The sequence below is a fragment of the Hyla sarda genome, chromosome 5 (assembly GCF_029499605.1).
Source record: "Hyla sarda isolate aHylSar1 chromosome 5, aHylSar1.hap1, whole genome shotgun sequence".
Classification (NCBI taxonomy): domain Eukaryota; kingdom Metazoa; phylum Chordata; class Amphibia; order Anura; family Hylidae; genus Hyla; species Hyla sarda.
The window spans coordinates 301,224,190-301,250,442 of NC_079193.1; the positions used below are offsets into that span (position 1 = coordinate 301,224,190).

Genomic DNA, 26,253 nt, shown 5'->3' on the forward strand with positions numbered 1-26,253 from the left:
ATTTAGTGCTCAATAAAAGCTAAGTTTTAGGAGTGGGATCTAATAAGGGTATTAGTGGCCCAGGGTTTTTCCTTGGGTCAAAGGTGTTTTTCTTGTTACTTTGCACCATTTTAATATGGCTATATGAAACAATGGGTATAATACTTGCCATTTGATGCTGCTTGCTCTTTCTAAATATTTGGCAAATTTAATAGAAATGCAGCAGAGTTGGCCTTAGACCTGAAACTCAAACAGTATATGGAAATAAACACATAAAACCCACGTGATAATGTATTTTTAAAATGGCACACCTCTATGGAAATCTTAACAAATTCCCCATTATCTGGCTCATTGGGCGATTAGGGTGGTTGTCCGCTGTTCAATGTTTGTATTATAAACCACTGGGTCCTTTTTAAAATCTGTGTCATACCAGTGTCGATGGTGAAAGCATGTTTTCTTATTTCCTCACAGGGCTTAGTTCTCAGCTTATCAATTCTGACTTTATTAATGATACTTCATCATCTCTGGACTCAAATTCAGTACATGATATTTACTCTTATGGGTAGGAAATACTTTGTTTTATTCATTTACTAACAGATCATCTTCTTCACCACCTCTCTAACTAGTTTGAAATGTGCTTCAAATTACTGATATAAAGCATAACTTCTAATCTAAAATGTAAACCTGGGTAAAACTTTATAGTAGTAGACTGTGCTAAATTTAAAGGGGTACTCCAGTGGAAACAATTTTTATAAATCAACTGGTGCCAAAAAGTTGAACAGATTTTTAAATTACTTCTATTAAAAAAATCATAATTTTTCCAGTATTTATTAGCTGTTGTATGCTACAGAGGAAGTTGTGTAGTTCTTTTCAGTCTGACCACAGTCGTCTGTGCTGCCACCTCTGTCCATGTCAGGAATAGTGTTGCTCGTGAATATTTGCAATGCGAATTTTATTCTCGAATATCGCATATTCGCGAATTCGTGAATATTCGCGAACATAGCACTATATATTCTTAATTACGAACATTAGTTTTTTTTTTTTTTTGTTTGTTTTTCACAGTACACATCACAGTGATCATCCCTCTCTGCTTCCAGCTTGGGTGGTGTAAAGAAGGCTCTAATAATACTGTGTGAGACTGGCGAGCGAATTTTCGCATATGCGAAAATTTGCATATGCTCATTTTCGTATATGCTAATTTTCGCCGATGCTAATTTTTGGATATACAAATTTTCACATATGCTAATTTTCGCATACACGAATTTTCACATATGCGAAAATGAAACGTTAATATTACGAATATGCAAATTTAGCGAATATATGACGAATATTCGTCCATATTTTCACAAAATATCGCAAATTCGAATATGGCCTATGCCGCTCAACACTAGTCAGGAACTGTCCTGAGTAGGAGCAAATCCCCATAGCAAACCTTTACTGGACAGTTCCTGACACAGACAGATGTGTCAGCAGAGAGCACTGTGGCCAGGCAGAAAAGAACTTCACAACTTCCTCTGTAGTATACAGCAGCTGATAAGTACTGGAAGGATTACGATATTTAAATAAAAGTTATATACAAATCTGTTTAACTTTTTGGCACCAGTTGATTTTACAAAAAAAAATGTTTTCCACCGGAGTACCCATTTAAGTATGTATTGTATATAGGTTATAAACTTTTGCCAATTTTTTTGTTAATATACAAGCACTACAATATAAATCTTCAGGAGCAATTCTTTCCCAATATCTCAAAGTAAATAGAAAGCCAGGAGTAACACTTATTTGTATCCACCCAAAATTATAATCTGTTCAGTGGATTTTCTATGATTTATAGGGTAAGAGCTGAAACTGTCATAAAATAGAAAAATAAACTTTACTTGTCCCTAAATCCTCCACCACTCCAGTGTTGCCACCATTACTTTGGTGTTCCCATTCTGCCGGACCTGTGCCATACCTCCAATAATTCAATGAGCCAGAGATTGACTCTGGTTTAGTAATTTCCAACCGTATTCGGCTTGTGGCCCAGACTGAATACTGAAGCAGACCCGTTTTCGGTCTGGTCAATAGCCAAAAATTGTTGAGAAATCACAGGACTGGAGTCCCTAGTTTACTCAATTCAGCTTGTTAAACTAAATGGGGTACAAGACAGGCCCAGCAGAGATATGGCGGCACTGCATTTCACAGTCACTTTTGCCATTGTTGTCTATTTTGAAAGGGTGTCAAATTTTTGCGCAAATATTCACTGCACAAAATCAAAGCGCCAACTTACAGTCAGAAAAGTGGCAGAAATGCATGAGTAAATCTCTCCTTTAAGTGCAAATTGACCTTATAGAATGATCTGATGGCTTTAAAGGAAATAAGCCATCAGAAAATGAACTGTTGTTTAAATTAAGTTTTTATGTCAAACATATTTTTAAGAATTTTTGGTGATGTTTTTCTAATTGTCCAATTTACTATCTGTACTAATTCTGAAATGTTGACATTTCCAATTTGGCCACTAGGCCTGAAACTAAGCTGATACATTCTGTTCTGTACAGATCACTTCCCAGTCTCCTCCTTTTCATCACAGACAAGGGTACAACGAAAGATGACACTGGTATATAGATAAGACAGGATCTTCACAATAACTGAACCTGAGAGCTCAGCATCCCCTTTCCTGTGGAATGACCTCTAGCTCTAGACAGGTCTTCAAGCATGCCCAGACACTTTCCCATTTATGCCAATGGGACCACTCCTGTAGCTCCTCTTGTTGCTTATGGCCATGGTAAAGCATATCTTTAAATACTGTTAAAAACAACTTACCGTATATACTCGAGTATAAGCCGAGTTTTTCAGCACCATTATTCGTGCCGAAAACGCCCCCCTCGGCTTATACTCGAGTGATAGAAAAAAAATCGCAGGCATGCCGGTGGGGGTGGCGAGGGGATGGGACGGGCCATCCATCATCGCCCATCTATGCTGCAGGGACCGTCCAACTTCCAGTGGGGAGGGTGAGCTGGTCCTGGCCGTCCATCTTGACCAGGAGCTGCTCTTCTCTGCTCCGGGCCAGCCCTGGACTAGTGACGCTGCATTGACGCCGCTGTGCAGTGACTTCCGTGTGCAGCAGACGTCCGTGACGTCAGAGGCGTCCCTAAGTGGTGGCATCAATGCAGCGTCACTAATCCAGGGCCAGCCCGCAGCAGAGAAGAGGGCCTCTCGGTCTGGATGGATGGCCCAAACCGGCTCACCCTCCCCACTAGAAGTCGGATGGTCCCTGCAGCAACGTTGGACGGCTGCTAGGGAAGGACCGACAGAGCTGCAACTGGGGAGGTGAGTAGAGAACAAGAGAGGGGGGTCTGGATGATGACAGGGGGGTATGAGGGGGATCTGTATAATGATATGGGGGCAAAGGGGATCTGTATGATGGAGGATGAGGGGGGTCTAGATGATGACAGGAGGGATGAGGGTGGGTCTGGAGGATTACAGTGGTAGTCAGGATGATGACAGAGGCAGGCGGGATGATGACGGGGGGGGGGGGAATGATGACAGGGGGATGATGTATTTCCCACCCTAGGCTTATACACGAGTCAATAGATTTTCCTGGATTTTTGGGGTGAAATTAGGGGCCTCGGCTTATATTCGGAATGGCTAATGCTCGAGTATATATGGTAGGTTGCCCCCATAATTATGTACAAAAATAGAAATTACGCTGGAGCCGGGAGCTTGTGATGTCATAGTCCTCCCCTTCATGACGTATGCCCCGCCCCCTCTATGCAAGTCTATGGGGGGTCACGCCCCCTCCCATAGACTTACATTGAGGGGGTGGGGCATGATGTGCTGAGGGGACGGGGCTATGACATCACGAGCTCCCGGCATCGGCTCCAGCATTCGGAACAGTTTGTTCCAAACGCTGAGCAGCGGAGTACCCCTTTAAGCCTGACACTGAGGACACTCTATGGGCTGGTTTCTCTCTGTCAGAGATGAATCCCTCCCAACTCTTAAGTAAGTCATCTCCACACACTGCAGGGAGTCTTACACCTCACTCAGGAGATCAGAAAAGGAGATCAGAAAGTCCTCAGAAACAACCAGTTAGAAGATTTTGATTCTTCCTATCCTGCTGACTATACTGAAGTATGAAGATGGTGGCGGTGATAAATCCTACAAGAATATCACAGACACCTTTTGGCAGTAAAACCAGATGAATTCATTTGTCTTGCTTATACAGAGGCACTGAAGCCTAATGGTTTTCTCCAGCTTCTAGAAGGGTAATACATGAAGTGTAGTCAGTATTTTGTATTGTAAATGGATTCTTCTCTCTTATCTCAGTTTTTCTGACATTTGTGGAACGTAACAGCTATTCTGTATGTATAGTTTATGTTACTGTTAAAGGATTGGTGTGGGTCACCATTTCTTATCAAAAGACCCGAGTCATTTTAGTTGTTGACCAGCGGGTTTGCAATTCATTACAACAACATTGGATAGTCTTCACAATTGGCTTCGTCTGTTTGATCCCCTTGGTCTTTTTGTGCACGTGTCCTTACAGAGGTCAATGTGCACCCAAAATAGTGCACCCAAGATTATTTTCATCAGTTAACAAATGAAAAGTGAATGGTGTGACTGCTCTTTGCTCTCAAAAGAGTATTAATGCTTCTAGATACACTTGCACACAGTTTATGAAGGTAATTGGCAGTGAGGTTCTTCCAAACATCTTGGAGAATTTACTAAAGATCTTCTGTGGATGAAATCTGGCTCATTTCTTCTCATTTCATGTAATCCCAGGCAGACTTGATGACATTGAGATGATTACTTCCAGGACTCCTTGTTCTTCTTTATGCTATACATAGTACTTAGTAGCATTGGCTGTATGCTTGGGGTTGCTGTCCTTGTGCAGAATAAAAATTTGGAGCCAGTCTGTTGCCTCTCTGATGGGAGGCATTTTACTGTGCAGGACACCTGCCTAAAAGCTTTGCACAGCACTGCATATTTTTCTAACCTCTCAGATTAAATTAGAATGTTACAATTTGCTCACTAAACTGAATTCTTGTAGAATAGAAAAGGAATGTATATGATAGATTTACACTTTTTATTAAAGGGGTTCTCCGCCCCTAGACACCATTACACCCCCTCAATGCAAGTCTATGGGAGGGGGCATGACGGCAGTCACGCCCCCTCCCATAGACTTGCATTGAGGGGGCATGATGCATCCGCCTCGCATTGTCAGTCATCCGGCACAGAGCAAACTTCGCTCCGTGCAATGGATGTTTAGGGTGCCGCAGCCGAGATTGCGGGGGTCCCCAGCGGCGGGACCACCGTGATCAGATTTCTTATCCCCTATCCTTTGGATAGGGGATAAGATGTCTAGGGGCAGAGTACCGCTTTAAGTTTTCTATACATGAAGCAGACAAACTCCTTCAAATGGAACCTGCCATAACTTTTATGCTGCCTTAACCACTGGTCATCAAGCAGTCCTGGTGATTTCTGCCCACCCCACCAGGATAAAAATTAGTGACAAATTACCTTTCAATAAGGAAGGAGGTAAAAGTCTAAACATGCTCTTACTGTTTCCTAGACGCCAACTCTACATTACAAGGTGTCAACTGATACCTTGTAAAGGGTCGTTCCATCAACTTATGATATTTGGCTCTGCTTGAGTTCAATATCACATGTGAATCGGCACACATGCAACTCAAAGTAGCACTGAGTCCTAGAGCAAGAGCTGCACTTTAAGTGGCTTTAGAAGGGGTCCCAAGTGAGAATACAGAAGGGCAGAGGTTAACGTTACATTTTCCTTTGCATACAGGGAGCAAAGGAAAATCTGGCAAGCTGCAGTCATTGACCTGATCGAACAGATTGCTGGCTTAAAATGTATCCTTTATATAGAATACATGCTCTTTAGATAGAATATGCCTCTTTTTCTGTAGTTTGTAAGTGATATTTAATTATAGTTGAATGACTCATAATTCTATTTCTATTTTTCAATTACAACCAACAGTGTTAGTTTACCAGCAGCGAGAACGAACATGCTTATGATTGAGCGTTCTGAACACTTCATTGACCAGAGGCTCCGATACTGCCTTAGAACTCATTTATTGACGTGCAAAGTGAACCTTTGTAGTTGCACGTCAGTAATGACCTGGGTATCCACCTTTTTAGCTCAATTAATTCCATCCTCACTCCTGGGAGACATATGCCTACAGCCATTTAGAGACAATTATTTTCTTGAAACATTCCTATTAACGCTGTTTGAAATGCAAAAATACTTTTGACAGAATTATAGTTACGACTTAAATTTCAAATGACCAAAATGGTAATAGGAAGGAATTTTGATAAGTAGGATAACCTGCCTGGACAAAAGGAAGACAGTACCACAAATGTTTATTTACTGTGTGTATATATAAGTAAAGCATGTTTCACAATTGCAAGATTTTTGGGTCTTCAACTAGCCTAAAGTGATTTGGCATAAAATGAAATGAACCCCTATCGATCTGTCATCAGTCCCTTCCACAACAAAACCTAAATCAAATGCACTTGAAGCCTCTGTTTACTCTAGAAAAATGCCTTATGTTATTTACGGGAACCATGATTATTACAATGGATAAGTTGTGATGATCTGCTATTATCCATTAGGCTCCATTGGTTCACTTGGTTACTCTGGACTAAAGCCCACTCCCGATTATAGGCATTATCTGAGGACTATGGTAAGAGTTGCAAGGCTGGGTTAAAAAAATTTAAGAAATATGAATACCCTTGCCCTGATCCCCCACTGCCACCATTTTAATGGTTATTTCCTGATCTTGGTCTAAACACAAGAAAATAGCCATTCAATAAATCACTGGCCACAGCAGCAATAAATCTCAGCCACGTGAGGAGATCAAGACCAGGAAGTGCTGGAAATAGAGTCTTAGAAATATAGGACTCTTAAGACTGCCTGGAATATGTGGCACTGATTCTATCTGGATATGTAGTCAACATACAACATATTTTAGCACTGAACACTGAACTGTGACAGTACTTAAAGGGTTACTATAATTTATAAAAACTTGAAGAGACATGTCAATAGTTTTGATCACACCGGGTCTTACTCCTGAGACTTGGTGCAATCACTGGTTATAAGCCAGGAAAGTTGGCGACAGTGTGGCTCTCTCCCCAGCTGTCAATCAAATCTGACCTTTTCACTATATAAGTATGCAGAAAATAGGTTGGATCTGGCAGCTGTCCAGGGAGTTGAGCATGATGCTGTGTACTTCTCTGAATTATAACTAGCAATCGCAGCGTGTCTCAGGAGTGAGACCCAGTGCGATCAAGACTTTTGTCTGAGCATGTCTGGGCAACAACACCAAGGTTTTTTGGATCATTGTAATCCTTTAATGGACTCATATATTCTTGAAAAGTTTTATCAAAAGCTGCATAGGAAAAGAAAGTGGTGCAGTTCCCAAAGTAACCAGTCAGGTTGTGGATTTCAGTTTTAAAAAGAAAAAATATGAGCCTTAATTCCTCTTCCGATAGGATTTTGCTTTAATAAATATTCCTCAGGAAGAATATTTTCCTTTTTTCTTCATTATATATGTAAGAGAGGCTGCAATGACAATATAGACACAATTTAATTGTACAGGCATAATGACACAATGAAAAGTATAATGACTGTAACTGAGCCTGAAATAGTCCTAGTCTGAATAGTTTCAGTGTGAACGTGTAACCCTCAGTGCTGAGTGCTTGGTATCAGCATGTGGGCATAATTTCCTTTTATGGTACATTATCTTCTCCTTAGCTAATCATATGGCTTAACCTATGGAACCACTTTAAAGAATGCATTAAGATGCATTTCCACCCAAAATAAAAAAATGACATATTTTTGTAAATCACAGTTAACAGCCATAGCCATAGCTGGTCAACAATGGTTTTTATTTACGGAGATATTGGAATTGTTGTGCTTTGGTCCAGAATACTGACAAGTAAATAGTTCCAGAAAGTCAATCAAATTAGTTCTGAATTTCACAAATAAAATTTGATTTATTTAAATCTGATTTTTTGTTATTTGCCTTGGAAAAATCAGTACAAGAGTAGGGACTTATGTTAAATGACAGGAGTCCCTGCATCTGTATGCTATATGTCTCACTACCTAGATCACATTCATTGGCCAGATGCAGCAGATTAAGCTTTGATGCTTGCTGACCCAAGCACTCTGGTAAATGTTCTCTGAGCATCAAGGCCTGTATGCCTCACTTCTCAGTAAGTATAGGATCAGGGACACCTGTTAAAGACAGGAGTCCCTGCTCCTGTACATAGTTTCCATGGTGCTTTGTACCAATAGTGTAGGGTGCTACACTCTGTACATTGGGAAGTGAGATATAAAATGTCTACCTTACTGCTAAGAGCACAGAGCAAATGTATTGGGTCGCCCAGAAGTGAGCAGTGAAGCTATATGTTCTGCATTTGGCCGAGCAAATGATCCCTTAGTAGCGAAGCATGCAGGAGCATGGATTCCGGTCTTGACAAGAGTGTTTGCTTCTGTACAACAGCCCAAAGGTAAGTAATGATGCTCTATCAAAATTCTGTGACTTGATTCTAATAATCCACTAAACAGAGGCTAATTCCTCTGTGTCCGATCTGCATTCTATTCATTCAAAATGTATTGACCACCCATGTTTTCACAGCAATGCAGGTTACTTTAGTAGTGATGCTGATTGATCGTCATTCTTAGGGACCTAATTTCCTAAAGGGCTTGTTAACACAGATCTAATTATGTAGGCTTAGCTAAAATACAGCACAATTCTGCAAATTCAGCAAAGTGGTATGTAATACACTATTATAGACTTTCTGAGTATTGGAGGAAAGGAAACTGGCATCAATAAGGGCCTTATTACAGGATAAAAAATGACAATATATGACAATATTTTCTATTTTATTTAACAAAAAATGTGGCACCCACAGGAATGATGGGTGTGGTAGTGCAGGTCAGCTGGGGGCAATAGCCCTGCAGAGAAGCAGATGGTAGTGTCACATGGCAGGGTGGTATAGCTAACCTGGTGGTCCCCTGGGAGCCCGACAATGTTTTTTTTTAAATGCGTTATCCCTATAGTTCAGAGTGCAGGATTAAAAGCTCTGAAAATCAGGATTACATGAACATAACTTGAACACATTACTGAATCTTCTGTAGTGGAATGGTACAGTCTCTAGAGCAGGTGAATGAATATTTGGTCACTGTCCCTTTTAAAAGTTGCTTATTAAGAAGCTATACTGAGTGGAAAGCTTCTTGTGTGCTCTTCATGCATGTAAGTGAAGTTACTAATGCAGGTGCAGTTTCAGACTGGATAAAGACAGGATACAGTCCAGTTAGCTTGTACTTTACTGTAGAGGTAGGGTCTACACAGGTTGTGTGCAAGTACTTGTACTTTTTACTTACGGATTTTTGTGGCATGATACTCAGTATGTAGGGCGTATGCAGGAAATTTCTGTGAAGTGATAGCCACACTGCACTAGCTCCGACCATAGGTCACTGAAGAGATTAATGTACACAGAGGGACCCTTGTTAAGCTGTTTTCTCCTCTGGCTGGTAGATATTTCTTCTTGGAGCTGAAGAATAGAGCACTTTGCCTTCACAGCATAGACTGGAGATGACCTTGTGGGCAAAATGCTCCAAAACTCTGCACAGTTCTGTGATCACTGCAAATGCAGCCTGGATCTGTCGGATGGAAGGTGCAATTGGAACAGGAGAGTGTCTTGTTTATAGCAGGCTTCATTCTGAGACGTTACAGGACAAGGTTAATGCTAATATTAGTAATAGTAACACCTATTTATATGTATGCCTAACAGGAACAGCACTAGAAATGTTGCTTTGGCAAATGCCAGATCTGGACTGGTTGAATCCACCCCTCTCTGGGAAAGGAGACCAAACTAGTGACCCTTGCCATAGCCTTCTAGAAGTTTCTGTATGGAAACAGGTTTGGAAGCATCATGTGACCAATTAATTATATAAACCATATATATGAAATTGTCGTGTGGCTGTGAGAAAACTTTATCCAAATTGCATGAATCTGAATGTACTTGTGCTGAAACACAAGTATCGGACACTACAAAAGCATGACTACATATATCTCAATACTGTGTTCCAAGAATAGAAAACAATTCAATATATTTGTATATTATAGACATATATCTTCAATATATTTAGCCTATTATAGACATGAACATTGTTATTTTTTGCTAGACACAGTACAGGCACCCTATAGTAGAGTCTAACAATATTAACATTAATCTTATTTGTCTCTAATATAACTACTGTAGAAGACCAATACATTACGAATCGTGCAGTAATAAAAATGACATTTGTTGAATTACAGAGGTTATCATCTTTGGACAATCCCTGCATCCTCCCCACATGGGAATGTGTCCATTCAATAGTACCATGGCCGACAGATAGGAGATCTTTGCAGCTTTACTACATTCTAGCTGGTGAAGATAAGGGTCCTGAATGGAGACTCAGACCAATTAAAATAAAATTTCCTGATAGGGCGTTTGAAAATAGTTTTTCTTAGACAGACAACTCCTTTAAAGTATCTTTCTAAAATAAAAGGAATACAGAGAGACAGTACAGTATGTTGGCAGCAAACTCAATTGTATATGAACTCTCTTAGCCCCATTGAATCTTAGAATAGATGCTTCTTCCTTGTGCCATTCCAACTCTTGGACCATATCATCTGCCAGCAAAGAAGAATTTGGTGGAGGATAAATTTACAAAAGATTTTGAGATACAAAATTATGGACTGATTCTGTATTATAAATGCTTAAACGCCTCAAAATAAATCAGTTTTTTACATCCAAATTTTTACATTAAATGAATAATATTACATTTATTGGAAATTTGACAGTTCACATGTACATTTTTTTACAGCTGTAAATCTGACAGGCGTTAAAAAAAAAAAAAAAAAAAAAAAATACATTGGACATAGTAAAACCAAGTATTTTCTTGGGTCGATGGCATGTATTTTTGCGTGAAAGCTTTATAAAATTAACTTTAAAAAACCCTGCTTATTTTGCTTGTAAAACAAGCCTATTTGGGTCTCGAAATACAGCAACGTTAATACATAATGTGAAAGAGGAGACAAAAATAGGATTGAATGTAATATAATATATATAATTTCATATATGCGGAAGTATAAATATTTGCTGAAACGACTGTAAATCTGCTACATCAATTGAGTGTTTTTGCTTAGTTATTAAAGTTTGTCAATAATTGCACCTTTATATATAGCACAAAGTCTAGAATGACCTTTAGTATGCAATGGTATGGAATTGAAATCATCCACAAATGGTTCTCAGTATGGATCTCCCCTGGTAACATTCACATGCTGATGTTTGCTTTTATGGGAACTTTAAAATGTCATCAAAGAAGAAACCTGGAAAGACAATAACTAATGACATAACCACCCTCAGTTAGCAGAATCTATCCATACTCCTACAGCTACCGATGCTAGAGCTATGATGGGGACATGGCGGATTTAGATATACTATAGGAAAGACAATTACCCACTAACACGATAAGCAGAGGATTTCCTGTAAGGCTTACTTGATATTCTGCTTAAGGTCTCCATCTTCAATACACAGAATATATCATCTCAGTGACATCCATTATGTGGAAATTGGATGAAGAACATTCTGTGGACAATAAAACCTGCAGATTATACTATTACTGAAACATCTGTATCAGCATTGTTAGATTATGTACTTGTGAGTCATTGAGAGGACATATAACTTAAAGTAAGCAAATTCCCTGCAAAAAAAAACAGGTATTGTTATTTATTTACTGAACAAAAATATGTGGTCATATTTTTGAAGGACATATTTTACGAAAAGTCAAACAATATCCAATTCGCTACAATTAAACATGTTGCAAAAATGTGACCAGAAGGATATGACTACTGGAACCTTCACTGAGCCAGATTAGTGGATTGAAGTGATTGTAAGAGATCTATGTGTGGACACTCTTAGGCTGGGTTCCTATATATCAGGACAGTTCACAATCATCCAGCATTTCAATTTTGGATGGTTGGACACGCCGGACAGCAACGCACAGAGGAATGTAGCTTGCTGAGTTACAGCCATACAGAATCAATGGATGCCGGATGCCGTACAACTGATGACAACTTGTCATCAGTTGTGGCATCATTTGCGTTGAGATCTCGGATGAGTTTACCTATGCTGGACATATGTGAACCCAGCCTAATAGATTCATGTTACTACCCTTCTCTTCTCTAGAAAAATACTTGATCCGCATAATAACGCTTTTATAAGCGACTCTCTTGGCACAATAGTAGTATATTTGTGAAAAAAATTGTTGCATTGCAATATTAGTGGATCACTTCTTGGTATCATCATTTTAATTCAAAATAAGTTTAATGGTAAATTAAACATATTATGGTCAATGTACATCAACGAAGAGGATCCTTTATCTGGCAACAGTCTCTATTTAGCACTGATCATTTGTCTGCTTGTCAGTTTATCTGCAATAAGAGGTTCATCTCAAGACTTTTACACAGAAATACTATTTTAAAGAAGTTGTACATTTTCTACTTAACGTGTCTAATGAAGGTCTTCCATTCGTTCTTTAAAGATAAGTGCGAAAAGACTCAGCTTAAGATGGTGGTACAGTTACCACGGAAAGCGTACAACCAAAAGGGCTCATGTACAAAACTTGTAAGGCATCATATGGTTGCCCAAGCCACTGTACCAACTAGCATGAGCCATTTTATAACATGTATATGGCATTTTCAGTAGATTTCTGCTCTGCAGGTTTCATATATAATTTTCAGTTCTCCCAAAGTGGGTTGGTGGAGCTTCCTCCTCCCCCTCTATTGACTTGTATTGCTGGCCTTGCAGGCATAGGACAAAGCTTTATTTATGTATTCAATACGAAATGACTAATTTGACAATATGCTGTATGCTTATTGGATATAAAGCTTTGCCTAAGTATTATGAACTTGTTTTTCCGACAATTTAAGACGATTTCATCTACAACACAGCACTATATAGTTATTTCAGCCAGAAAAAGTGAATACAAAAACACTGATGTAAAAAACAGGATTTTACAAGCTGTGGGACTGTATATAAATTTTAAGTACATGCAGGGAAGGAGTACAAGGAAAGTTCAAAAGTAAATGCAAAGTCCCATAATTTTTTTATGGTTGTATAATAACATTTCCTCTTAATGGTGTGTTCCTGATTTCTGTGAATATGCCCATCCATATTATTACTCTTCATCCTTTTGCTTTTTTACCTTTATCTCTCCATGACTTGTCTTTTTCATTTAAATAGATTTCCATGTATTTTAATATGCAGGAAAAACTTCAGTAAGATATTATCTGGGGGTCATATCTCTGGGATCCCCCATGATCTTGAGAAAAGGACTAGAATTCAAGCAATAATAAGCAGACCCAACCACTGCTTCATTGTCTTTTGGAGTGCAGAAGATGGCTGAGCACTGTACATGGCTACCTTCAGCACTCCTACAGACGATAAATGGGGCGTCATGCAGTCTGCTCTCTGACCCCCCATTCAGAGTCCTGTCCTGGAGTCCCATTCTCAAGTCCCAGCAGTCAGACCCCCAGTCTCCCCAACACTTAGAGAATACATGCTGTATCCGTGCTTGCGAGCAGGCGAGGGAGACTCACTAACTTCATATGTTCACCATCCCTGCAGGCAGGAACGTCCCCTGGGGAAGATGAGGCAGAAGATTGATTACCTTTAATGATGATACAATCTCATTTTTGGTGGGGTTGGCCACAGGTCTTCTTTAATGTATATCGTGCAATATTCAGTGTAGTTGGAACCTGGGACAAAATAAGTTTTTCATTATTCCAAATAACTTATCTGCTTAAAGCGCACAATCTTCATCGCTCTCTAATCTATTATCTTTCTATGTATCTATGTTTCTATTATCTATCTCTTCCATTCTTCCATAGCCATCTTTATACAAATAGTCAATATATAAAAAAAAGTCTTAATCTTTTCAATATTGTTAATTTTGAATCTTAACTCAGTGTACTGTAGTCACAGACAAAGGAATGTGATGAAAGAACAAGAATATAGGGGTAATTAATACATTGCATCTAATCCATCAGTATCCACTGTAAACTATTAAGCGTTTACTTAAAACAGCTAAACTATTTATAACTAGCTGAGTACCAGGCGCTGCCCGGTTTTTCCTTCCTAATCCTTGTTGGGGAGGAAAATCAACAAAGGAGGAAGCTTTTGACGTCATATCCCGTCCTCATATATTGTTGTCATATCCCGTCCTCATATCTCAACCTCATATCCCGTCCTCAAATCTCAACCTCATATGCCGTCCTTATATCCCATCCTCATATCTCGATCTCATATTCCCACCTTCTATCCCGACCTCCTATCCCGACCTCATATCCTGTCCTCATATCCTGTCCTCATATCCCGACCTCATATCTCGTCCTCATAGCCCGACCCCATATCCCATCCCCATATCCCAACCTCATATCCCGTCCTCATAACTTGACCTCATACCCCGTCATCATATCCCATCCTCCTATCCCGTTCTCCTATCCCGTCCTCATATCCCATCCTAATATCCTGTCCTCCTATCCCGTCCTCATATCCCATCCTCATGTCCCGATCTCATGTCCCGTCCTCATTTCCCATGCTCATGTCTCGTCCTCATGTCCCATCCTCATGTCCCGTCCTCCTATCCCGACCTCATATCCTGTCCTCATATCCAGACCTCATATGCCGTCCTCATTTCCCGACCTCATATCCCGTCCTTATGTCCCATCCTCATATACTGTCCTGATTTTTGATGAAGATATTGTAAGCTGAAAATAGAAGGGGACATGACCTTGTGGGACTGGGCGTGATTTTGAAAGCCAGACCGATGCACAAAAAAGGGTAGGTAATAAAAAGGGGGGGGGGGGCTTTAATGGTGGGTGTGTCTTTGTGAGATGGGGTGTGGCTTGCAAGCTGGACTAACACATTTACTAGGGTATGCAGAACGGAGCTTGTGGAGTAAGGTGATGGAAGTCCCATATGCTTGCATGGGACTTGAAACAAAAACCCATCTTTTATATAAAGGTGGAGGTAAAGGTTAATTTAACTATCGTATATTTTTATTTGACATATAAGTAATATGTGTACCAGGTATTATTGAAATATCTGCAGTTGTACGGAAGTTATGTGTGAACATACATTTTCCATAGATTTGCATGGGACTTTAAACAAAAACCCAGACCCTCATAAATGGGAGGAGTTAAGGGTTAAATTAATCATCTTATATTTTAAGTGGACATTTAAGTAACATGTGACCAAGTATTATAGAAATATCTCCAGCCGTTTGGAAGTTATGCAGTAACATTTATTTCCCATGGACTTGTATGGGACTTTAAACAAAAACCCCGACCCTGGCAAATGGGGGTTATTAAGGGTTAAATTACCTATCCTATGTTTGTTGTCGACATATAAGTAACATGTGTGCCAAGATTCATGTTAATATCTTTAGCCATTTGGATGTGATGCTGGAACATACACACAAACACACACACACACACATACATACACACACACACACACATACACACACACACACATACACACCCACACACATACACACATACATACATACAAACACATACACACACACATACATACACATACATACACACACACACACATACACACACACACATACACACCCACACACATACACACATACATACATACACACACACATACACACCCACATACATACACACACACACATACACACACACACACACACACACATACATACATACATACATACACACACACATACGCACACACACACACACACACACACACACACATACATACATACACACATACACACACACATACGCACACACATACATACATACACACATACACACACACATACGCACACACACACACATACACACACACACCTACACACACATTGAGTTTTATATATATAGATAGATGGAGCAGAGTGGCGATTTTGCATCTGAATATCTTTCACCATTGATCCTTTTTGTTTTTATTCTTAGTTAAATGATAGCAAAAACATGATTAATTTACTTACATAAAGATCAACATGAATGAAATGACTGAAAAACATATATATACATACATATGACAATGTATAGATTCTGTAGAGTACTGATATGTGTCTTGTATAATAGGAGGGACAGGATACAGCTTTATTAATCGCCTTTTAATTTCACCCTCATTTTGTCATCTGTTAATTTAAAAAAATAAAAAATACGTTTTTATTAATACAATCTGAGCTAACATGACTGGAGAACCTGCACATATGTGCAATGTAACTGCGTGCAATGTAAAAATGGTTGCCTGGGAATAATTTAATGAAATGTTTTCACTGACAACGGATTGCTTTAATGAGTGGTATAAAGTATCTTAAACAATACAGGAAAAAAGGTAGGTCATCTTCATACTTTCTTATTGATTTACATAAAGGTGAGCATATGCCTATTGTATGTCTGTATGGTATGTTCCAGCTGCCCATAAAAAGATAACATATCAAGGTGTTAAAGGGGTACTCCACTGCTCAGCGCTTGGAACAAACTGTTCCAAGCGCTGGAGATGGCGCCTGGAGCTTGTGACATCATAGTCCCGTCCCCTCATGACGTCACATCCCGCCCCCTCTATGCAAGTCTATGGGAGAGAGCGTGACGACTGCCCTCCCATAGACTTGCATTGAGGGGGCGTGGCGTTATGTCATGAGGGGGCGGGACTAGGACACCGCGAGCTGCCGGCACACCGGCTCCAGCTTTCAGAACAGTTTGTAATCAATAATGTCTTCAAAACATATAATCAATAATGTTTTTAACATACATTTTTGACATGTTGTGCAGACATGTCAAAAATTTAGATAGTCTCAGTCCTTAGACCCACTGCAATCATGAGTTCTAACCAGGTAAAGTGCACAGCTGCAGCACACTACACCTGGTTATAACTTACAATTGCAGCGGAACTCAGAACTGAGACCGAGTGCGATCTAAATTTTTGATATGTCATAGTAGTGCCCATTCAAATCATGCTTTGACTGTACATTGCCATATACATTAGCAAATGATAATAATAATTCCTTTATTTATATAACAACAAAATATTCCACCATGTTGTACGGAGACAAATCCCATAGGTCCCTGCTCCAAATCAGGATGTTTTGGATTGTGAGAGGAAACTACATTACCCAGAGAAAACCCTTGAAAACACAGGGAGAACATACAAACTCCCTGCAGATGCATCCCTTGGTGGGATTTGAACACAGGAAAATAGTGTGGTAAGGTGACAGTCCTAGCCACTGAGCCACCCATGGTATATTAACCCTTTAAGGACTCAGGGTTTTTCAGTTTTTGCACTTTTGTTTTTTCCTCCTTACCTTTTAAAAATCATAACCCTTTCAATTTTCCACCTAAAAATCCATATTATGGCTTATTGTTTGCGCCACCAATTCTACTTTGCAGTGAAATTAGTCATTTTACCCAAAAATTTACGGCAAAACATAAAAAAAACATTGTGCAACAAAATCGAAGAAAAAACGCCATTTTGTAAATTTTGGGGGCTTCCGTTTCAACGCAGTGCATAAAATAAAAATGACACCTTATCATTATTCTGTAGGTCCATACGGTTAAAATGTTACCCTACTTATATAGGTTTGACTTTGTCGCACTTCTGGAAAAAATCATAACTACATGCAGGAAAATTTATATGTTTAAAAATATCATTTTCTGACCCCTATAACTTTTTAATTTTTCCATGTACAGGGCGGTATGAGGGCTCATTTTTGCACCATGATCTGAAGATTTTATCGGTATCATTTTTGTTTTGATCGGACTTTTTGATCACTTTTTATTCCTTTTTTAATGGTATAATAAGTGACCAAAAATACACTTTTTTGGTCTTTGGAATTTTTTTGCGCGTACGCCATTAATCATGCGGTTTAATTCATGATATATTTTTATAGTTCGGAAATTTACACACGCGGCAATACCACATATGTTTATTTTTTTTAAATTTACACTGTTTTATTTTTTTATGGGAAAAGGGGGGTGATTCAAACTTTTATTAGGGAAGAGGTTAAATGACCTTTATTAACACTTTTTTTTTACTTTTGTTTTGCAGTGTTATAGGTCCCATAGGGACCTATAACACTGCACACACTGATCTCTCATGCTGATCACTGGCGTGTATTAACACGCCTGTGATCAGTGTTATCGGAGCTTGACTGCTCCTGCCTGGATCTCAGGCATGGAGCAGTCATTCGTCGATCGGACACTGAGGAGGCAGGTAAGGGCCCTCCCAATGTCCTGTAAGCTGTTCGGGACGCCGCGATTTCACCGCGGCGGTCCCGAACAGCCCGACTGACGATCCGGGATAGTTTCACTTTCACTTTAGAAGTGGCGGTCAGCTTTGACAACCGCTTCTAAATGGTTAATACCGCACATTGCCGCGATCGTCGATGTGTGGTATTAGCCGCGGGTCCCGGCCGTTGATGAGCGCCAGGACCGACGTGATGTGATGCTTCACATCGCGGGAGCCGGCGCAGGACGTAAATATACGTCCTGCGTAGTTAAGGGGTTAACATATACCCTGGCGTACTCCTGGTAATCCTATTAAAGGGATACTCCGCTGCTCAGCGTTTGGAACAAACTGTTCCGAACGCTGGAGCCGGCTCCGGGAGCTTGTGACATCATAGCCCCGCTGCCACATGATGTCACATCCCGCCTCCTCAATGCAAGTCTATGGGAGGGGGCATGACGGTTGTCACGCCCCCTCCCATAGACTTGCATTGAGGGGGCGGGGCTATGAAGTCACAAGCTCCCAGCGCTGACAGTTTGTTCCAAACGCTGAGCAGCGGAGTACCCCCTTTAAGTTTTATTGACCGAACGTAGTCTACTAGTGACTACATTCAGTTCTTTACCAAACTCATTAATTTTTTTAAGCAGGACCCAAAACCATGGTCTACCAGAGAATCAGTAGTAAACAACATTTTTTTATTGAAAGGGTACCTGTCGTTTCAGGCGGCTTTTCAGGATAAGCTATCTGTGTGGGTAGCACATTATATAAATTGTATATGGTATTTTTCAGCAGATTTCTGCTCCGCAAGCTTTATCTCTAACTTGCATCCTCCTCCTCCATAGACTTGTATTGGTTTGCCTTGCTGACATAGGACAAAGCTGAGCTGATTTTTAGAGTGGAATACAGTCTCACAGAAGGATGGGGGGGGGGGTAAGATGCCAACAGCTGTCTGGGCATGCTGAGAATTGTAGTTTTGCAACAGCTGGCAGGTCCCAAGTTGGACACCTAGGTTCTATAGGAACTGTTTCTCTCTAGCACTATTGTCCTATGCCAGTCATGACAGTGGGATTGTCATATTTCGAGGTGGCCTCAGTGTAAGTTATGGAAACCAGGGCTTTATGGAATAGACTCTTCTATCTTACAAATGCCATTTAATGTGATATAACTAACTTTACTAAAAAAAAATAAAAGTGTAGATTCTGGCTCCATATGTATAACCAAAAAGGTCTTCTAAACGCATTGAGGTCTCTTGCACCCAAGAGATATGTTCCACTTGAAGCCATAATATACAAGTGTCTTAAAGTATGAGCACTACATATTAAAAAGAAATGGAACCCCTGTAATAAATATGTTTTTAGTTCTTTTCAATCAAAATGAATACGATATAATCTCAGATCTGCCAATTCCACTCTAACCTCTTTAGGTATTTCGGACCATAATCCGTACAATCCATTTAAATGTCTCCATCTCATACAAGCCTATTTTTCTTGCAGACTGGGTCTGAGACATTAGAAGAGGCTCAAGGGACTCCAGAATCTAATCAGTCCGACAGCACAGACGCTTCCCGTCACGTTTTCTCTTTCTCCTGGCTTAATTCTTTACCTGAATAGTCTGACTGTGGGTAAAACTGTTATTTGTCTTCAGAACCAGCATGAACACCCACCTAAGTGTAAAGTCAGGGGAACCTCCTTCTGTGAATGGTTATCAGTTATCACAGTTGTCCTCATCCTCAGCACATTCAATGGGCTCTGCCTTTACCTTCTATACTCGTCCTTTATTCTGATGGCTTCCCAATATCTAACAATTACTTCCTATGATAGAAAAAGAAACCTAATAGACTCACGTTGGGGTCCAAACACTACTGTGATAATTCCAACCATGCTGCTTTGCACCCCCTCAAATATCAGCCGAGTAGTGTGTGTGTGTATGTGTGTGTATGTTCCAGTATGTATTAAGTTCTGTGAAACCCACTTTACTAAATTTTTTGTATTTCACCACTTGAAGGGTACATTCACATGTGTGTATTTTGGCTGCAGATTTTGCTGCCCATCGACGTCAATGGGCAGCAAAATCTGCAGCAGCTAATGGGCAGCAAAATCTGCAGCAGCAAATGGGCAGCAAAATCTGCAGCAGCAAATGGCAGCAGATCTGCAGCAAAAATTGGCATGTGTGAACGTACCCTTAATGACTACAGTTACATTCAAGTATGCAGGTACCCTAAGGGGTTAACTTTCAAGAAGTATGGAGAGTGCTGTTTTTTTTTTTGTTTGTTTTTTTAGGGGAATGGCTGAAAATATGTCTTGATTTGTAACTTTTGTCCTTTTTAAGCTTAAATAGGTCTATGAAATTAAAGTTATCTAAAGCAAAGTATTATTGTACAATACTATAGCTCATGCTAGGAAATGAACATCATGTTAAAGAGCTGAATGTGTCACTTAGTCAGCACCTGGGTTACTATATATATATATATATATATATATATATATATATATATACACAGTGATCCCTCAACTTACAATGGCCTCAACATACAATAGTTTCAACATACAATGATCTTTTCTGGACCATCGTAAGTTGAAACCAGACTCAACATACAATGTACAGACAGTCCAGATCTGTGAAACGTGTCAATGGCTGGAAGAACCGACCAATCAGAATGGACATTCGCTGGTAAAAAAAACCCTGTATTACTGAAGTGTATGCACTGACTGGTGTCTGGTAGCGCCCCCTACAGTACAGGGAGGTATTACATGTTCTGTACTCTTCACCTGTGCCAGGGTTAGCTGCTCCTTTGGACACAGGTGAGGGCGACTCCATTACTTTTTTAGGACACTGTGTACTGTACAGGAACCCGAAGAAGCTCCTGTCCTCTACATAGACCAGTGTTTCCCAAGCAGGGTGCCCCCAGCTGTTGCAAAACTACAACTCCCAGCATGCCCGGACAGCCGAAGGCTGTCCGGGCATGCTGGGAGTTGTAGTTTTGCAACAGCTGGAGGCTCCCTGCTTGGGAAACACTGACATAGACAGTGATTACAGCTCCCAGCAGATATTTCCTACTTTTATATGGAAGGACTTGCTTTATCAATATTAGTTAACCACTTATTTTTCTTTAATTATCACTTTTTCCTTTTTTTGGATGACATTTTGGTGGCTTCAGAACCAATTACCAGGTTTCCATAGAGTTCTGGTCTCAACATACAATGGTTTTAACATACAATGGTCGTCCCAGAACCAATTAATATTGTAACTTGAGGGACTACTGTATATATATATATATATATATATATATATATATATATATTAAAGTGCCATCTTGCAGATTTATAAATCCATATATTCATCTTTGCAACAATGTAACAGGTTTGTAAAGCAACACATTTGATCCTCGTTTGATTCTTCTCAAGAGTATATTTAATAAATATTAATCTCCAATAAATACTCCATCCACTAGAAGTCAATAGGTTCAGTCTAAAGACTAGAAATTCTATAAACTTTCTATGAACACTCTATGAAGTGCTATCACTTTTCTAGATTTAGTTTGTTTTTCTTTGGCCACCACCACCACAATTGTATTATTATTATTATTTTATTATTTTATTTTTTTAACAATCTAATTTCTCCTTATTGCACCCGCTGCCATCTATCCACTGTATTGTTTCCATTACACGGTAGCTCAGTCAGGACCTATCTCTCTGTCTCCTCACTACACATCCCCCAATAAATTAAAAAGGACAGGTGAAGCTTTGCAGATTTTATTAAAAATATAGATATTAAAACATTATGTTTACACACCAATGTTGTGCGAGCTCTGAAAAGATGTTTTTTATTATGGAAATGTATACAATAAAACTTTTGATGCAAAATAAATTACAGCAAATTATTATTCTTTTTTTTTTTTATATATATATATATTTTTTTTTTTTACTTCCCAGAGGAAACCTGTCCAAAAGATGGTTTTTGTTCAGCTAGTTCGGACTGTGAAGCACATACCCAATCTGGTATTTCCTATGGATCTTCATATATTACAAAAGTAACCCTCAAATAAAAATAAATTACAAATTACATCTGTTGCCCGGTGCATGCTGATAAACACATCTAGGCTCTCACCTGGGGACTGGCAGCAGAGCATTGCTTTGTCTTGCTGGCCCCACAGGCACCCAAGGGGTTATGGAGTGCATCCTCTATGTCTGAAGCTATAGAAAAATAAACACATGGTATCAGGGCAGCACAATGGTACATCATACTGCAGTGTTTCCCAACCAGGGTGCCTCCAGCTGTTGGGAAACTACAACTCCCAGCATGCCCGGACAGCCTTCGGCTGTCCGGGCATGCTGGGAGTTGTCGTTTTCCAACAGCTGGAGGCACCCTGGTTGGGAAACACTGTCATACTGTATAGTTTGTGCTAGATGCAGGAAACTCTTTGGCAGGTGACAATGGGTTATTTCCCAATGATGTCCATCAGTTTCCTATTGCTGTGGGCTTGCTGGGCTATCTGTTCAGCTCTGGCCATTTCCAAGACCTCCCGGAGCAGATGGAAAGTGAGATCCAAGGATATGGGAGGCTCCTCGGCTCGTTTGCCTCTTTCTGTAGGTTCCTCCTGGACACTGTATGGGGGGGAATCTGCTCCTTCAAGGACCCCAGCTCTCTGCTGCTGCTGCCCACCCCACTGCTGAGGCTGCAGCTGCTGCAAAGCCCTGACAAAGTTACCTGAGGAAGGGTCTTGGAGGCGGCTTGCTCCTAGTAAAGAACTTGGGGGATACTTGTGGAGGTTCCCCAGGCGGAGGAAATATTCTTCTCCCATACGAAGTAAAAAGGGCTGGTACTCAGACAGAAGAGGAGGGGGAGCCCCAGCAGAGGAGACTGGAGGTTTGCTGAAGGCTCTGCACTCCTGGCAGGGGAGGAGGGCGACCAAGAGGATCCCCATACACACCGACACCTGGAACTTCATGTTACCCCCCAAAAAACGGATCTGTAACGGAAAAGACGTGCAGGGGAAACCTGGAATAAGAGGGGAAAGTCAGGAAGATGCTTGCAAAAAAGTGAGGACATACAGAGCAAGAGGGAGACAAAGCACAGACAATGTTGGTGGAGGAGTCTTAAAGGAACTGTCCAAGGTGCTGAACCCTTCACCTCTTGGCACTGACATTATAAGGAAGTGTTTCCCAACCAGGGTGCCTCCAGCTGTTGCAAAACTACAACTCCCAGCATGCCCGGACAGCCTTCGGCTGTCCGGGCATGCTGGGAGTTGTAGTTTTGCAACAGCTGGAAGCACTCTGGTTGGGAAACACTGCTATAAGGCTATGCTCCCCTAACCTGGGCTCTCCAGCTATTGCAAAACTACAATACCCATCACGAGAACATGATGGGAGTTGTACATTTGTAACATCTGGAGAGCTGCTATAAGAATGAACACTTAACTATAAGTAAAATACAGACAGATCAGAACTATAGCTCCATACAGCATGTCACCATATTACCAACACAATACATCAATATAACTACTGAAAAAAATACCCTCCAACTACTAAGTTCTGTACTCAGAATTGTATCCCAGCATGGACTGTAGATCAGCACCATAATATGATGTATCAATGTATATTACAGCAGATCAGATCAGAAGATGGGTTATCTACAGCAGAAGACATGTGTTCACATGTGAGGCAGATATAGCAAGTAGTGATATAGAGAAGGATATATACTAGGTGTAATGTGGAGATGAGTGAGAACAGGAGAGGAGTTCAGGCAAATGTAAAGCAGAAAACTTCAACCAAAATAGTGTATTAGGTAAAAATGTGTCATCACAAGAGAGGTATCAGGGGAAATGTAAAGTATGGATCATACTGACTAATAAAGAACGATAGCAGGGAGGTTATGGAGATTTCTGATCAATTTAAATGTATCAAGGAAGATCTAGAGTGGAAATCCTAGGATACAAAGGGAAGAACTGAAGGCAGAATTCTTCACCATGTGAGATAAATGCTAGAACTTAGAAGAACATGAGAGGAACATGGGAGGAACATGAAAGGAACATGTGAGGAACTTGAGAGGAGCATGGGAGGAACATGAGAGAAATTTAAGAGGAACATGAGAAGAACATGAGAAGAACATGTGAGGAACATGAAAGGAACATGTGAGGAACATGAAAGGAACATGAGAAGAACTTGAGAGGAACATGTGAGGAACATGAAAGGAACATGTGAGGAACTTGGGAGGAACATGAGAGAAATTTAAGAGGAACATGAGAAGAACATGTGAGGAACATGAAAGGAACATGAGAAGAACTTGAGAGGAACATGGGAGGAACATGAGAGAAATATAAGAAGAACATGAGAAACACATGAGATGAACATGAGAAGAACATGAAGGACATGAGAAGAACATGAGAGGGACATAAGAAGAACATAAGGAACATGAGAAGAACATGAGAGCAACATGAGAAGCACATGAGAGGAACATGAGAAGAACATGAGAGGAACATGAGAGGAACATGACAACATGAGAAGAACATGAGAGGAACATGAGAAGCACATGAGAAGAACATGAGAAGCACATGAGAAGAACATGGGAGGAACATGAGAGGAACATGAGAAGCACATGAGAAGAACATGAGAGGAACATGAGAGGAACATGATAAGAACATGAGAAGAACATGAGAGGAACATGAGAGGAACATGAGAACATGAGAAGAACATGAGAGGAACATGAGAGGAACATGAGAAGCACATGAGAAGAACATGAGAAGAACATGAGAGGAACATGAGAGGAACATGAGAAGCACATGAGAGGAACATGAGAAGCACATGAGAGGAACATGAGAAGCACATGAGAGGAACATGAGAAGCACATGAGAGGAACATGAGAAGCACATGAGAAGCACATGAGAAGAACATGAGACGTACATGAAAAGTACATGAGAAGAACATGAGAAGTCCATGAGAAGTCCATGAGAAGTCCATGAGAGTGCTGCAGAGAGTTGGACTTACTCGCTCAGGAGGGTCCTGGACGGACAGTATCAGAGCATGGAAGGTAGGTAGGAGCTCTGTGTGCGCAGCTCTGGTCCCTCTGTCTTCCTCAGCAGGACATATCTGGATGTAGTGACCGGAATCCCTTACACTAGAAGCCTTGTTGCCGGATTTTATAGCTCAGAGCCTCTTCCACGATCACGCAGCTCTTGCCTAATAAGCTGACGCTCTCCTGACAACTATTGCGTACTGATCCTCTACTGAATAAATAATGGCTCCTCCGAGCAATGGGCAGAGATCTGCGATCACAACAATGAATCTCACATCCAATTATCTGCCCAGATATTTATCGCCTCGTTGGTGACGTCAGTGACACCTGGAGTGGAAGCGAAATTCACAAGTCTCCCATTGACAAAAAAAATCTTGAATGAAATTTCCCAAGTATCCTCAGCAACAGCCGCGCAGGTCAAGGGGGCGCTATACATTGTCACAAGAACTTTATACTTTATACACTGTGCTCTATAGATTATTACACTTATATATTATGTTTTGTAGACTATACACTGTGCTCTATAGATTATTACACTTATTTTATATATTATGTTTTGTAGACTATACATTGTGCTCTATAGATTATTACACTGACTTTATATATCATGTTTTGGAGAATATACACTGTGCTCTATAGATTATTACACTTATTTTATATATTATGTTTTGTAGACTATACACTGTGCTCTATAGATTATTACACTTATTTTATATATTATGTTTTGTAGACTATACACTATGCTCTATACATTATTACACTTATTTTATATATTATGTTTTGTAGACTATACACTATGCTCTATAGATTATTACACTTAATTTATATATTATGTTTTGTAGACTATACACTGTGCTCTATAGATTATTACACTTATTTTATATATTATGTTTTGTAGACTATACACTGTGCTCTATAGATTATTACACTTAATTTATATATTAT

At 40.1% G+C, this 26,253-nt stretch overlaps 1 protein-coding gene across 1 annotated transcript; it reads right to left on the reverse strand.

Moving 5' to 3' along the window:
* Positions 1-22,651: 22,651 nt before the first annotated feature.
* Positions 22,652-25,770, reverse strand: CRH (corticotropin releasing hormone). The gene is made up of 2 exons (XM_056518574.1): positions 25,281-25,770; positions 22,652-23,295 (listed from the first exon to the last, which is right to left on the reverse strand). The coding sequence occupies exon 2, from the start codon at positions 23,243-23,245 to the stop codon at positions 22,736-22,738; it is 510 nt and encodes a 169-aa protein (XP_056374549.1). The 5' UTR covers positions 23,246-23,295; positions 25,281-25,770; the 3' UTR covers positions 22,652-22,735.
* Between the last annotated feature and the right edge of the window lie 483 nt (positions 25,771-26,253).